The sequence below is a fragment of the Aspergillus bombycis genome, assembly GCF_001792695.1.
Source record: "Aspergillus bombycis strain NRRL26010 chromosome Unknown contig00247, whole genome shotgun sequence".
Lineage (NCBI taxonomy): Eukaryota > Fungi > Ascomycota > Eurotiomycetes > Eurotiales > Aspergillaceae > Aspergillus > Aspergillus bombycis.
The window spans coordinates 1-12,000 of NW_019170249.1; the positions used below are offsets into that span (position 1 = coordinate 1).

At 50.4% G+C, this 12,000-nt stretch overlaps 6 protein-coding genes across 6 annotated transcripts; 3 read left to right on the forward strand and 3 right to left on the reverse strand.

Annotated features, from left to right (window-relative positions):
• Positions 1-785: 785 nt before the first annotated feature.
• Positions 786-3,165, forward strand: ABOM_012119 (transcription factor domain-containing protein; the record flags this gene model as incomplete). The annotated part of the gene is made up of 7 exons (XM_022539247.1): positions 786-833; positions 889-912; positions 974-1,514; positions 1,588-1,904; positions 1,954-2,379; positions 2,435-2,667; positions 2,721-3,165. 7 exons carry the CDS (start codon positions 786-788, stop codon positions 3,163-3,165), a joined length of 2,034 nt encoding a protein of 677 aa, XP_022382925.1.
• Positions 3,166-3,703: 538 nt separating this feature from the next.
• On the reverse strand, positions 3,704-4,006 carry ABOM_012120 (uncharacterized protein; the record flags this gene model as incomplete). The annotated part of the gene is made up of 3 exons (XM_022539248.1): positions 3,704-3,739; positions 3,811-3,876; positions 3,938-4,006. 3 exons carry the CDS (start codon positions 4,004-4,006, stop codon positions 3,704-3,706), a joined length of 171 nt encoding a protein of 56 aa, XP_022382923.1.
• Positions 4,007-4,945: 939 nt separating this feature from the next.
• ABOM_012121 (putative NUDIX domain) lies at positions 4,946-5,494 on the reverse strand (the record flags this gene model as incomplete). Its single annotated transcript, XM_022539249.1, has 1 exon — positions 4,946-5,494. One exon carries the CDS (start codon positions 5,492-5,494, stop codon positions 4,946-4,948), a length of 549 nt encoding a protein of 182 aa, XP_022382922.1.
• Positions 5,495-8,014: 2,520 nt separating this feature from the next.
• Positions 8,015-9,851, forward strand: ABOM_012122 (S53 family peptidase; the record flags this gene model as incomplete). The annotated part of the gene is made up of 2 exons (XM_022539250.1): positions 8,015-9,522; positions 9,575-9,851. 2 exons carry the CDS (start codon positions 8,015-8,017, stop codon positions 9,849-9,851), a joined length of 1,785 nt encoding a protein of 594 aa, XP_022382921.1.
• Positions 9,852-10,315: 464 nt separating this feature from the next.
• Positions 10,316-11,223, forward strand: rpnL (proteasome regulatory particle lid subunit rpnL; the record flags this gene model as incomplete). Its single annotated transcript, XM_022539251.1, has 2 exons — positions 10,316-10,879; positions 10,945-11,223. 2 exons carry the CDS (start codon positions 10,316-10,318, stop codon positions 11,221-11,223), a joined length of 843 nt encoding a protein of 280 aa, XP_022382920.1.
• A 117-nt stretch (positions 11,224-11,340) lies between these two features.
• Positions 11,341-11,936, reverse strand: ABOM_012124 (uncharacterized protein; the record flags this gene model as incomplete). The annotated part of the gene is made up of 2 exons (XM_022539252.1): positions 11,341-11,554; positions 11,674-11,936. 2 exons carry the CDS (start codon positions 11,934-11,936, stop codon positions 11,341-11,343), a joined length of 477 nt encoding a protein of 158 aa, XP_022382924.1.
• Positions 11,937-12,000: the final 64 nt, after the last annotated feature.

Here is a 12,000-nt window from a genome sequence, read left to right on the forward strand (position 1 = left end):
TATATATGGTGGCTACCAAAGACCTTACCTCAATTGATTGGCGATATTTACACACTTCTATAGAGCAGTGGGAACTGTCTACCAAAGCTGTGGGTACCCTACGCGCTCAATTTATAGTGCTGAGGGTCGAGTACCATCTCCACATCATCGTGCCTCACGAAGCCCCACTACCCACCAGCTTTCTTGTTTTATAGCGTTTCGGATCAGAGACCGCACTATAAGAGCTCAGCATAAGAGACAGCTTTGCCGCGTCGTAGAAGCTAGATTCCACCTTTAACGGTAACGAGAACTCGAGGTATTCTAAATAGTCCATTTTCAATAGCTGGAGTAAAAATAGCCATCAAAGTTTTAAGTTCCGTACTTAAATTGGGCTCCGAGCGACCCTATTGGTAGACTATCGTCCGCATCGCCACGTTCTCGTGGCGCAGACCCTGAAGATTCCCCTGAAAATTGATAAAAGTGATAAAAAAAAAGATACCGGATAAGCCCTACCAGGCAGCATAAAAGTTCTGGAGATGTGCGCTATTAATACTTCATTGCCGAGACTGGGTTCTCCTCGCTCAGCCATTTGTCGATTCTCGCCTACTCCATTCAAACCAGCGGCTTGGCATGCTTCAGGCGGCGCCGTCTCGTAGTGACTTTCCTCTGGTGCTTGGCGGAAATCGGAAAAACTTAGATTGTACTTTGTTCCCATATAAGTGAAGAGGGGATACCGATACCTGACAACAGAGTTCTTCTGTCCCGCCGTCAGATACTCGCTTTCTTGACGTCTATTAATAATTAGCATGGAGCATCCGTTGGTCGAGAAACGACGTCCTGCGTCACACCAGGTGGTACGAATACCCGGCATAGTTTGAAATCTGGGGGCATGCTAACACGTTCGAACAGTGTGACAACTGCCATTCCCGCAAGGTAGGAACTGGAAAAGTGCCTTACTGCCTGATTGGTGTTCTTTTGCTGATCTCCTGCCCAGGTCCGATGTGACAGGAAGAATCCTTGCGGAAACTGCCAGGATCAAGGAACTACATGCACTCGCCACCGCAGTATGAGACGTACTATGAGAAAAATATCCCGTCCAAGTGACAGACCAAGCAACGCAACTAAATCATCTCGGACTTCCACCCACCCGGTGCCTGAGCTGGGCTCGCTCCGCGGTCTACTGGATCAGCAAACCGATGCTTATTCACTCCCTTCCGAGGCGGACAATGATAGCTTACCGATGGAGATGCCGGAAGTCGGACCTATACTGGCCAATCGTCCACACATGGCATATGAACTCCATAGCTGGATTTCTATCGTTCCCCTTACAGATGCGCAGATGGCAAGCCGGCACCGGCTGAGTCGAGTTCAGGGCCTTGCTTGGAACAGACTGCAGGTACTGGAGTCTGCACTGTACGCTGCAAGTCAATTTACCGAAACCATGGGAGGTTTTAAGAGACCGCTTAATGTCGACGACCAGAGTGAAGAGCAACGGAAAATTCCGGCCCCTGAATTTCTGGCATGGATGCTTAAAGGTATTCAAGCCTTCCCTTTTGCCTCTGTAATAATGTGGTAGTGGCTGACTTCTGGTTCGTCTGATCAAACTAGACATCGGCACTGATCTTTTTGGACCATACGTTCGGGACTATTTCCGGCACGTATCCAAACAGACTCTTGAGAAGATGGGAATGTCCCTGCTACGCAAAGATGCATCGCCATCTGATACAATCCTCTACACTGTCTGCGTTAACTCTATAGCGTACAAGTTTCTTACTACAATACTGATGACAGAAGAGCATGGGGAGCTGTCTCAAAGGCTATGGCACAATGCGCTACAATACCGAGCGACAGCACAGGCAGCATTAAGAAAAATCCCACTCGTGACTACTCCATCGCTTCCACTTCTACAGGCAGTGCTTTGTGGGGTGAGTTCTATGAAGATCTCTGCATGCTTTAGTTTCTAACCACTTCTAGACCTTTCTATTCCAAGGATCGGGAGATACCAATTTCTGCTGGGAGTTGACCAGAACTGCCTGCCGGATCTGTACCGATATTGGCCTCAACACCAGTGCTACAAATGGACGGGCTATCAGCGAGGAGGAGTTTTTCTGCTTTATATGGTGCTATATGCTGGACAGAAACTATACTTGGAAGCTTGGACGGTCTAAGGGTTTTCTGGAAGCCACCCCTGGAGGGATCTTGCACGCTTCTGCCAGGCTGAATCCACCAATGTCAGAGATGCTCCAACTATATCTGGACTTGGCCCAGATCCAGGACGGAATAATACCTTTCATCAAGGATCCCTCATCAGCAGAAGGCGAGAATGCCGCCCCGCCCGTAACTAACTTAAGAGAGCAATTACTGCCGAGAATGGAGGATATTCGCAGCCGGATCGACCAGGTAAGTCAACTTCCCAGTCTCGTTTGAATCTCATAGATGCTGACTCTGCTTCAAGATGGCATCGCCTTCTGATCGTTGGAAAGGCCTAGATAGCCACAGTGAGATCGCAGCTCTTGATTTTGCCTATCATTCGGTCATGACAACCATCCTCCATCTGATTCAACTTACCCCAGGGCAGACCCTTACTGCCAAGGATCTGTACCTCGATTCAGCACGTCAGGAGCTCTCGGCCTTAGTATCAATATGCCTATCAGCCAACAAGCAGAGCACTGTTGCCTTCCTGCATTGGTTAGTGACACCCCCACTACAGACATATAAGACGAGGTGTTAACATCTTTCAGGACCCTCCTTTACTACCCCTTGACGGCAGTCTTCGTGCTATTCTGTAACGCCGTGGTCACATCCCACATCGGAGATTTCAACCTCTTGAAGACAGTCGCAGACTGCTTAACCCAGAGCGGGACAGCCAGCGAGCACATCGCCAATCTGCAGAAACTCTTCCAGGAGTTTGTCTCGCTCTCTCAACGCTTCCTCAATGAAGAAAGCTCTACCGCACTGGCCACCCAGACAAGTCCCTCGCAGCAGGGGACCTCTTGTCAAGATGTAATTCACGACTCCAACTCGCCCCACTGGTTAAACACCAGCTCTACTTGGAGCACAGGCATCCTGGCAGGCTTGGACAACCATTCTTTTGACCCGTCATTTCCTATGTTGGAGCTATCTTACGGGGATTCAACCTTCTTTCTCGGGGGTGGAGCTGATATACAGCCGTTTAGCTCTGCATGAGCTGGATCTGTTGATCTTGGGATGGAATCACGAAGGTTTTTCATATGTAATACAATGCCAGATACCACGTTTCTATAAGATACATATTAACATGTTGTACATATTTACTACTTCTGCACGGTCTGTATCTAAATGTTTCAGAAATCAATAACATTCTTAAATTTGTACGTGGATTGGGTTGATATCGACATCAGGTAATAGTAGTACTCAACGTATACTGCCCTCTACAACCACTGTATATCCAACAATTCCCACTTCTTCCATGAAAGCTATATGTCTATGAAGCCTGCCGTCTCCTGCCGCAGACAATTCCCCTACGTGGTCTACATGAAATCCAAGGTCTTGATAAAACCCAAAGATGAAAGAAGAATATTTGACAAGCACACAAGTTCTGGTTCTTATTCAAATGAGCGGCACGGCCAAATCAACAACTGCTAACGACCATGAAATCTAGATACACCGAAAAGAGCATTGTCCAACTTGTCAGAGTGACATCAGGAGGCAACGAGCGCTGGACCACATTCCCCTATATCAGAGCTCACTGGCACACGCCCTGGGCCTGGCTGGGGGTTTGCTATTCGCGTGTGTTGGTTAGCTACGGATTCAAAGAGTGTCCTTGACGATGTTGAGGACTATGCAACGTACCACGCAAAGACCACTTTCGCAGATCCCCATGCTTCCATCTTGCTTGCAGGGCTGGCCGGCGGGAATCTACAAGTCGATTAGTATGTTACAACGAAAGGGCCATGATATTGAGAGACTGTTGACGAACCTTAGCAGCCTGAGGAGTGGCAAGGGCAGCGCCAACAAAGGCGAGAGCGGCAAGGATGGTGAAACGCATTGTTGTAGAGGTTTTTGAGAACTGGAAGACTTGGATATCAAGTGATTGATGTAGTTTGTTTAATGAGGGTATGAAGAGTCTCTAGAAGTGTATTTATACCTGCTTCTAACTACTATACCTGCGATTCACACCTCATGATGTCCATCGCCAGAACCGACGATTCCCCTACACCGATCGATTACAGTAACGATGAACATCCACCTCCTACATGCCATGTCAATCACCATCGGTGTACCGGGGATGCATCGGGAAGACTGACGTCTGGTATAGAGCACCCGGAAGATTGATTCTCACGGAGCCCTAGGGCCCCGACCGTTCCCCGAAACCACGATGTCTGGTACTGCTGTGGATCCCCCCGAACGACGCCGGCTAAAAATAGCCGGCAGGGGTTTACGAAACACTTTACCTCGCGAGCGAAACCCGACCAGTAATTGTGTAGGTTTTATCAGCGAGAGCTGTCTAGCGGTGTGATGTGTGTTTTTTGAAGAATTTTCCTTCTTACGCCTCATGCCATTGAGACCCTTCCGAGAGTAGGTGCTCGGGCCGAGATGTCAGTTGTGGAGAATTAGGGCTGTGATGGACTCGAAATGCGAACTATGGGTTGGTCGCAGGGCACTTCCATGTTTCGGATGTATTAGCTGACAGGTTCAGGGGCTCTGTGGCTTGCTTCAAGGGTTTCTCGTATGGTACTAGCGTACTACGACGCTGCTAGTGATAGCTAGCAAGTGCTGTCTATGTTTCTCGAGCTTGGTAGGAACTGATGTCTGGGCCAGAGATCCTCCGATAGACAACATTCAAACGAATTCATCCCATTGATAGTCTTTACAATCCCTCATGTAACTAGTTAGTTAACCCCAGTAGATGTTCTAACCCGCGTCATCCACCCGTTGTATCAACTCAGCTTCCACACAAGGCACACAGACAAGGTAAATAGCTGATTCAACGAGCTTCCACTAAAGAAATCGCCTTCCTTAGAACAGCCCGATCATTCTCGAAGCTGAGTTTCTCTACCGCCTCCCCCAAAGAAAAGAATTCTGGGGTAAACTCCTCCTCCGCCGGACCAGCAGACCCCGCAACCGCCCCTCCATCCAGGGCAGCAATATACCACCAAATAATCTTGATCTCATCAACACCCTCACCACCTAACTGCCGCATGGTGACCATGAAAGGCTCGGTGAGAGCTGGGTAAGAGCGAGGCTTGTCTGGCATGTGTCCCTGTTCGTCCATCGGCGGCGCACGAGTATGCATCGTGACGGGATGGAGGCGGGCTTGATAGCCCGTCTCTTCGTGGACTTCGCGTAGGGCGGCCTCGTGCCGGGATTCACCGCAGTTGCGACGTCCCTTGGCAAGGAGCCATTCGTTCTTCGCGTGGTAATGGATAAGACACACGGTCTTGTTCTCGGAGGATAGGTCGAATAGGATGGCTCCGCAGCTTTCCACGAATTGTTCTGAGGTGTATTGGGTGGTGGGGTTAGGTGATGCTGCCATGAGGGATGGCTACTGTAGTCTGTAGTCAGGTAGTCTGTCACAGTCAGAGAATAATTATACTAGATTATAGGATGTACTCGCTATGGTTGCCTTATTGGATTGGCAAAGGAAGACTGGGGTTGGAAGGCACAGAGGAGATTAGAATGAAATAAAGTCAAGAGATCCACATAATTAGTTACCCCTCATGACTAAGGGTATCACGAAGTGACTTGAGTTGTCCGTCTCATAGGGCTTACTCTTAGTATACAGTTCCACGCATGGGCGGCGGAGGTTCAAAATTATGAAGTAGAACATACTACAGTGGTGAGACTGCGCCATTAGGAGAAAAAGAGATATCCAGGTCTCTACATCAGTGCCCTGCATCCACTTTTCCTCACCCTCTTCCGGTGGGTGACCCAGTATAGCTCTTTCAAGAAAAATAGGGGATCCAGACCCTAACCAAACCAAAGACTCCGTATTTTCCATAACCCAAATTTCTTAGTCCAAGCCTACGAAGAGAGGCCACCCCACACAAAACACAAAACAGCAAGGTCCCCTATTGCAGCAGTCTACTATCATTGGGCCTCCCCTACGATGCAGTTAGATCAGCAGCAAACTTTTACAATGCAAAGCTAGTGATGACAGGGCAGCATCAAAACTCCAAGCAGTCACCAAGCAGAAGCACACAGCCTGTGTGGCGGGTTGGATTTTTGGCCATCAGGATAGTGAGAAGGACACACTTGTTCAGCACCTTCTCTCGTACAATATCCGGATCATCAACGTTCCTCAGCCACGCATGCATTCTTTTATTCAAACGCTGAAATTCACAGTCGGGCTCATCTGGTGGCCGGCAATCTTCGCCATTCCAGTCTGTGCCATCAGAGCATTTTGGTTCCTTCCTGCTGACGCAGTCTTTTCTTTCAGGTTGCTATACTTAACACAGTCAGACAGGTTTCCCAAGACGCATTAGCCGTTCTGCTCACGGTATCCGTCCGGGCACTCAGACCTTTATACTCATCCAAACGCCGACAACCCAAGACGCAAGCTCGAAAACTCCGATAGCCAGACTTTGAAGGAGCAACTACGGTGCTATTTGGATAAGATCGAGAAGGGGGTGGCCGTGGAGAGTTTTCATTCCCCAGTCAGTTCACAGTAGACCACACCTCGGGCAAAGCGTGAGCTATCCATACCTTCATTGCCTCTGTGTTTACTTTGGGTTACTGGATATATAAGACTCGGCAACTTGGTAGAGTTTGCTCCAAGAGTGACCCGACCATTGTCTGGCACGACCATGACGGCTTCATAGACGCCTCCAAGACCGAGCTATGTTCGCGACGATGGTGGCATCTGGTTACTGGTGGGAGTGGGAATGATACGTTCCTTTAGTTATTTCAAGGCTGAATTCCTTCCCTCTTGGAGAGTGGCGATGAGTGGGAGTTGTTGCTTAGCTATTTCTCTAAGACTGATCAGGCACATGAGAAACGTAAACTATCCCGATTTCTCATTCTTTGCGAATGGCTACATCCAAACTTCTATCAACCATATCCCACTAATATCCTGCTCTTCTTCAGATCACTCTGTGGGAATACTATCCTGTACATCCAGCCTCGTGTCTGTATTCACTCGCTTCATAGCCATGTTACCCTGTTTGACTCAAAGCCAGATGATACTATGACTCCTATCTATCTCCCTTAGATATGGACGACTTCGCATTATCTGACTCGTAGACCTTGCCTCTCATGCAAAAGGTCTAGTCCAGCCATGTGCGTCCGGCAACCCGATATTGGTAGCGACCTCTACATAGGAGTAACCAAGTTCACCAGCTCTGCTTAGCTAGCCCGACATAATCTAAACTGCTTGCCCCGAATGGTCGGGGTTTATAGTAAGATCCATTCCCCTCGCTTCTATCAGCATAGATTTCGCTAGAAGCTCCCAAAAGAGGAGTTCCCGATCGTATGTGGAGCTGCCCAATATTGGGAAGAAGGGAATCCGTTTAGCTACAAATTTCCGTTGCAAAAGACGATCAACTCCCTTTCCTCACTCCACTCATTGAAGGTTTTATACAACTAATTTTTATATAAATCGGCATCTCCCGCCCTTACCGAATGCGGGAGTCAATAGGGGAAGAGACAAAGAAGAACTTTAATCCCGTCAACCCTAACTACCGGCAGCTCTTTCAACGTTCAAGATATACAGACTATCCCTGGTTCTATTATACCGGCTTTCTTTGGGAGACAATAAGGACCTTTCACGGCTCAAACTCCCAGTCGCCAGATGGACTTAGGAGAAGGAATCTCCATCTCGTTACCAACTTACCACATACCGCTAAGAGGTGAGCCGTGGATCTTGGCGACGATGCCTCGTTCCCTAGTCGCACTAATCATTATGGTGATAAGTCTTGAACCGACTGACACCGGTGCTAAATAGCCATCGGACGCGATGGCTATTCTTACGTCTACATATGTGCGAGGGCCAGTGCTATTCCAATGAATCCCTCTCCCGGTATGTTCCTCCACTGGGTTGACCAAGCTCGAGTCTGATATGCCTCAACAGATGGTGTTGCTTGCATATATTATAGGAGCCTTATCCCTGGTCCTTCACTTTCTAGTCGCAGCACTAGCAACCGAGCCCAGGTATTCTGTTGTTGAACGCTTGGACAAGATTCCAGATGACTGGGTAGATGTTGGAACGCCTTCCCCGTCGAAGCCGATCGAACTTCAGCTAGCAGTACACCCAGAAAAAGTATCTGAATTTGAACAAAGGGTCATCGAAATCTCCACTCCAGGAAACAAGAACTATGGACATCACATGAGTCGTGACGAGGTCAGGAAAGTCTTATATCCATCTGACGTAGCTCCGCAGAAGGTCCTCTCTTGGCTTGAAGCTGCGCATATACCTGCCACATCTATCAACAATCAAGCAGGTTGGTTTACTTTTACCATTTCAATTTCGCAAGCAGAGCAGCTGCTGAGGACACGGTTCTATATCTTCGAGCACAAGAAATCGAAAGCAACCGTCGTCCGGACTCTCAAATATTCGGTGCCCAAAGATATTCGGTATTTTGTTCAGATGATTCAGCCAACAACCCGGTTTGGGCAGCTGATGCCACAAGCTGAGCCGCCACTCCTTCAAGCGCTGCCTGTCACCCTCAAAGACCTAGTTGCAGGCTGTTCATCAATAGTCACCCCTAGCTGTCTCCGCGACCTTTATGGAATCCCTGATTCTAAATCCAAGCCAGACCGTCGTAACAGGCTGGGGGTATCTGGTTTCCTGGGCCAGTACGCGCGCTATAGTGACTTTCATCAATTCTTGCGCCTCTATGCACCGAATCTGACAGACACTAACTACACCGTGGCGCTCATCAATGGTGGCCTCAATTTGCAAGATTCTTTGGAGGACAGCTCCGAGGCAAGCTTGGACATCCAGTACGCTGCTGCGCTAGCCGATAACCCCATCACAACCTTCTATAGCACCGCCGGACGTGGCCCTGTTATCCGTGAATTAGGGCATCATGACGCAGGTGATCCTCACGAGCCGTACCTTGAACAGCTTCGTTATCTGTTAGATCTCCCCGATGACGAATTGCCTGCTGTCCTAACTACGTCCTACGGTGAACTAGAACAGAGCGTGCCCGAAATATATGCGAGAACCACATGTAGCATGTTTGCTCAGCTGGGAGCGCGCGGAGTGTCTGTGATCTTCAGCAGCGGTGATTCGGGCGTCGGGGAGTCTTGTATAACTAATAACGGGACGAATCGGACAAGGTTCCAGCCACTTTACCCGGCAACATGTCCTTTCGTTACGTCCGTGGGAGGCACCTACGCTAGGGAGCCCGAACGGGCTATTGGGTACTCCACAGGTGGTTTTTCAGAGTACTTCCCGCGTCCTTCCTACCAGGATGGCAGTGTCCACCAATACCTCAGTCAACTGGAGTCCAGATGGGAAACGCTTTACAATCCCAATGGAAGGGCGATTCCCGATGTTGCTGCTCAGGCGGATCATTTCATCATCATGGACCATGGGCAGCTTCTGAAGACTGGAGGCACCAGGTTTGTCGCTCTAAGTTGATTGCTCAGATAACCGGAGCTGACTGCTGTCCAGTGCTGCGGCGCCTGTATTTGCTGGTATTGTTTCCCGGCTGAATGCAGCTCGACTGGAAAATAACAAGCCGCGGTTGGGGTTCCTCAACCCTTGGCTCTATTCTCTCAACCAGACGGGGTTTACCGACATCATTGATGGAGGGTCGGTAGGGTGTTTTGGTGACGTTGGACGGGAGGTGCCGTATGCAAGCTGGAATGCAACCGCCGGGTGGGATCCCGTCACGGGGCTTGGGACACCCTACTATGAGACACTCCTTGAACAGGCGATGTCTATATAGTAAGACGGGAGAGTCGTCGCTTCGCCCTGAGCATAGGTCTAGAATGTATCGTCGTTCGAATCCAGTTTTGTACATATTGTTTGGACATCTCGTCATCTAGACTGTCCTTGCCATGGAATGTCGGACTTTCTGCGCACAACTAGTTTCATCTTTCTTTTATGGTACGCTATTATTATTGTTTCTGTTCTGCATCATTCTTTTGTACTCTTTGTATGTCATGGAAGAATAGAAAGCGGCGATCGGGCAGACCGCCTGACCCACGTGACCCTCTGCCAAGAGATGCGCTGGAGAAGCTCTTGGAACTGCTGGTGTCATCGTCAACCATCCTCGACCATCTATCACGAAACCACTCCGGATCTTTCTCCGTACGCTTCAACCTCTTCGTAACTTCCCTACTCCACTCCCGTTTCGCTTCCCGACTCGCCTTCATCTCCCTTCAGTCTACATCTCAATTTAGACCCATTATGGCAAACGGCGCCAACCTCCGGACCCTCGTCTCAGAGCTTCACAACGCTCTCAATCGGAAACAGTTCGATGCTGCCAACGACCTTCTCAGTCGCGCAAAGCGGACCCTCCTGCTGCAGAATGCCCTCATCCCCACATCGTCGACATCGCCGGAGCTGATTGCCCTTGCCCGGGAGGTGCTAGAGCTCGGCGCTCTGTCCTCCATCCGCCAAACCGACGCACCCTCTTTCACACGTTACTACCAGCAGCTGCAGCCTTTCTACGACCTGGAGCGAGATAGCGCCAATGCAGGAAAGGTGGACTTCAAGACCAGCCAACGCAGCAAGATCACGGGGCTATACCTTCTGCTGTTGCTGAGCATGGGCGACAGCACGAGCTTCCACACCGTCTTGGAGGGTCTCGTTGAGGAGGCGAGTTTGAAGGGGAAGAGCATTGAGGATGACCCATGCATTAAGTACCCGGTGGAGCTGGAGCGAAACTTGATGGAGGGCAGCTACGATAAGGTGTGGAGAGAGACCAAGTCCGAGCGAGTCCCTTCAGAGGATTTCGGCTTGTTCTCGAATGTACGTGCCCCTGTTCCTTCCCTTTCCCGTGTTGGAGCGCAGACTGACTGTCCCCGGTTGATCAGGTCCTGGTTGGAACCATCCGTAGTGAAATCGCCGACTGCTCCGAGAAGGCGTATCCCTCGCTCCCCATCTCCAACGCCAAGAACCTTCTGTTCCTCGAGTCGGAGGGGGCGGTCATTGAGTTCGCCCAGCAGCGCGGATGGGTGCTTCGTGACGGACGGATATACTTCCCTGTTGAGCCAGAGGCCGCGGCGCGGTCCGAAAAGGACATCCTGGTGGCCAGCACCGCAATCATCGAGAACGCGATCGGCTACGCTCGCGAACTCGAGACGATTGTTTAATTTAATAGATTTAGTCACGGATTTCTTTTGCCTAGGGGGTTTATCTCTTGTATACCGTCGCCTTGCATGATGAATTTATCGAGCGCATCATTTCATGAACAATAAACACTATCTTTTTTATACATTGACCCGCCACAAGCAGAGTCTCCGGTCGTAGAAACTACTCGAGATACAGAGCAGCTCCGACGTCTCCTTCCCTTGCAGATCATACCCGCCGTCCGGCTTCCACACATCCGATGCATAGTTCATACTCTGGTGCTCCGTAAACTCCGCCAACACCTCGATCTCCCATCCGGCATCCTCCCCCAGCGTGCGCGTCACCCGGACCAGCCTGGTGCCCGCATGCATACAGCTCGCCAGCACCAGGAACCTCCACTGCTCCCCAGCAGACAACACGCCATGCTCCGTCCTCAGCAACTGCAACCGCCACACGCCACCGCCCAAACCCACCTCCGCCAGCACCTCCCCGCGCCGCGTCGCATGATACACGCGTAAGGCTCATCATAGCTCCCCGTCAGGACGACCGGCGCGCCGCCCTCCACCTCCACGGACAGGGGCAAGATCGCCGTCACCCCAGCGGTGTGGTGACGGGCACGATCATCATAATCGCAGACCACCGGCGCCAGCAGCTCCCCGTCATCAGCCTCCCCCCCTTCCTTCTCACCCTGAAACTGCCGCGTATGCAAGCCCCCGAAATCATCCCCCGTCAACATCACCGGCACCCTTCCACCACCTCCCTCACGATCAGTAAGAACTCCCACAGCGACAAACCACACC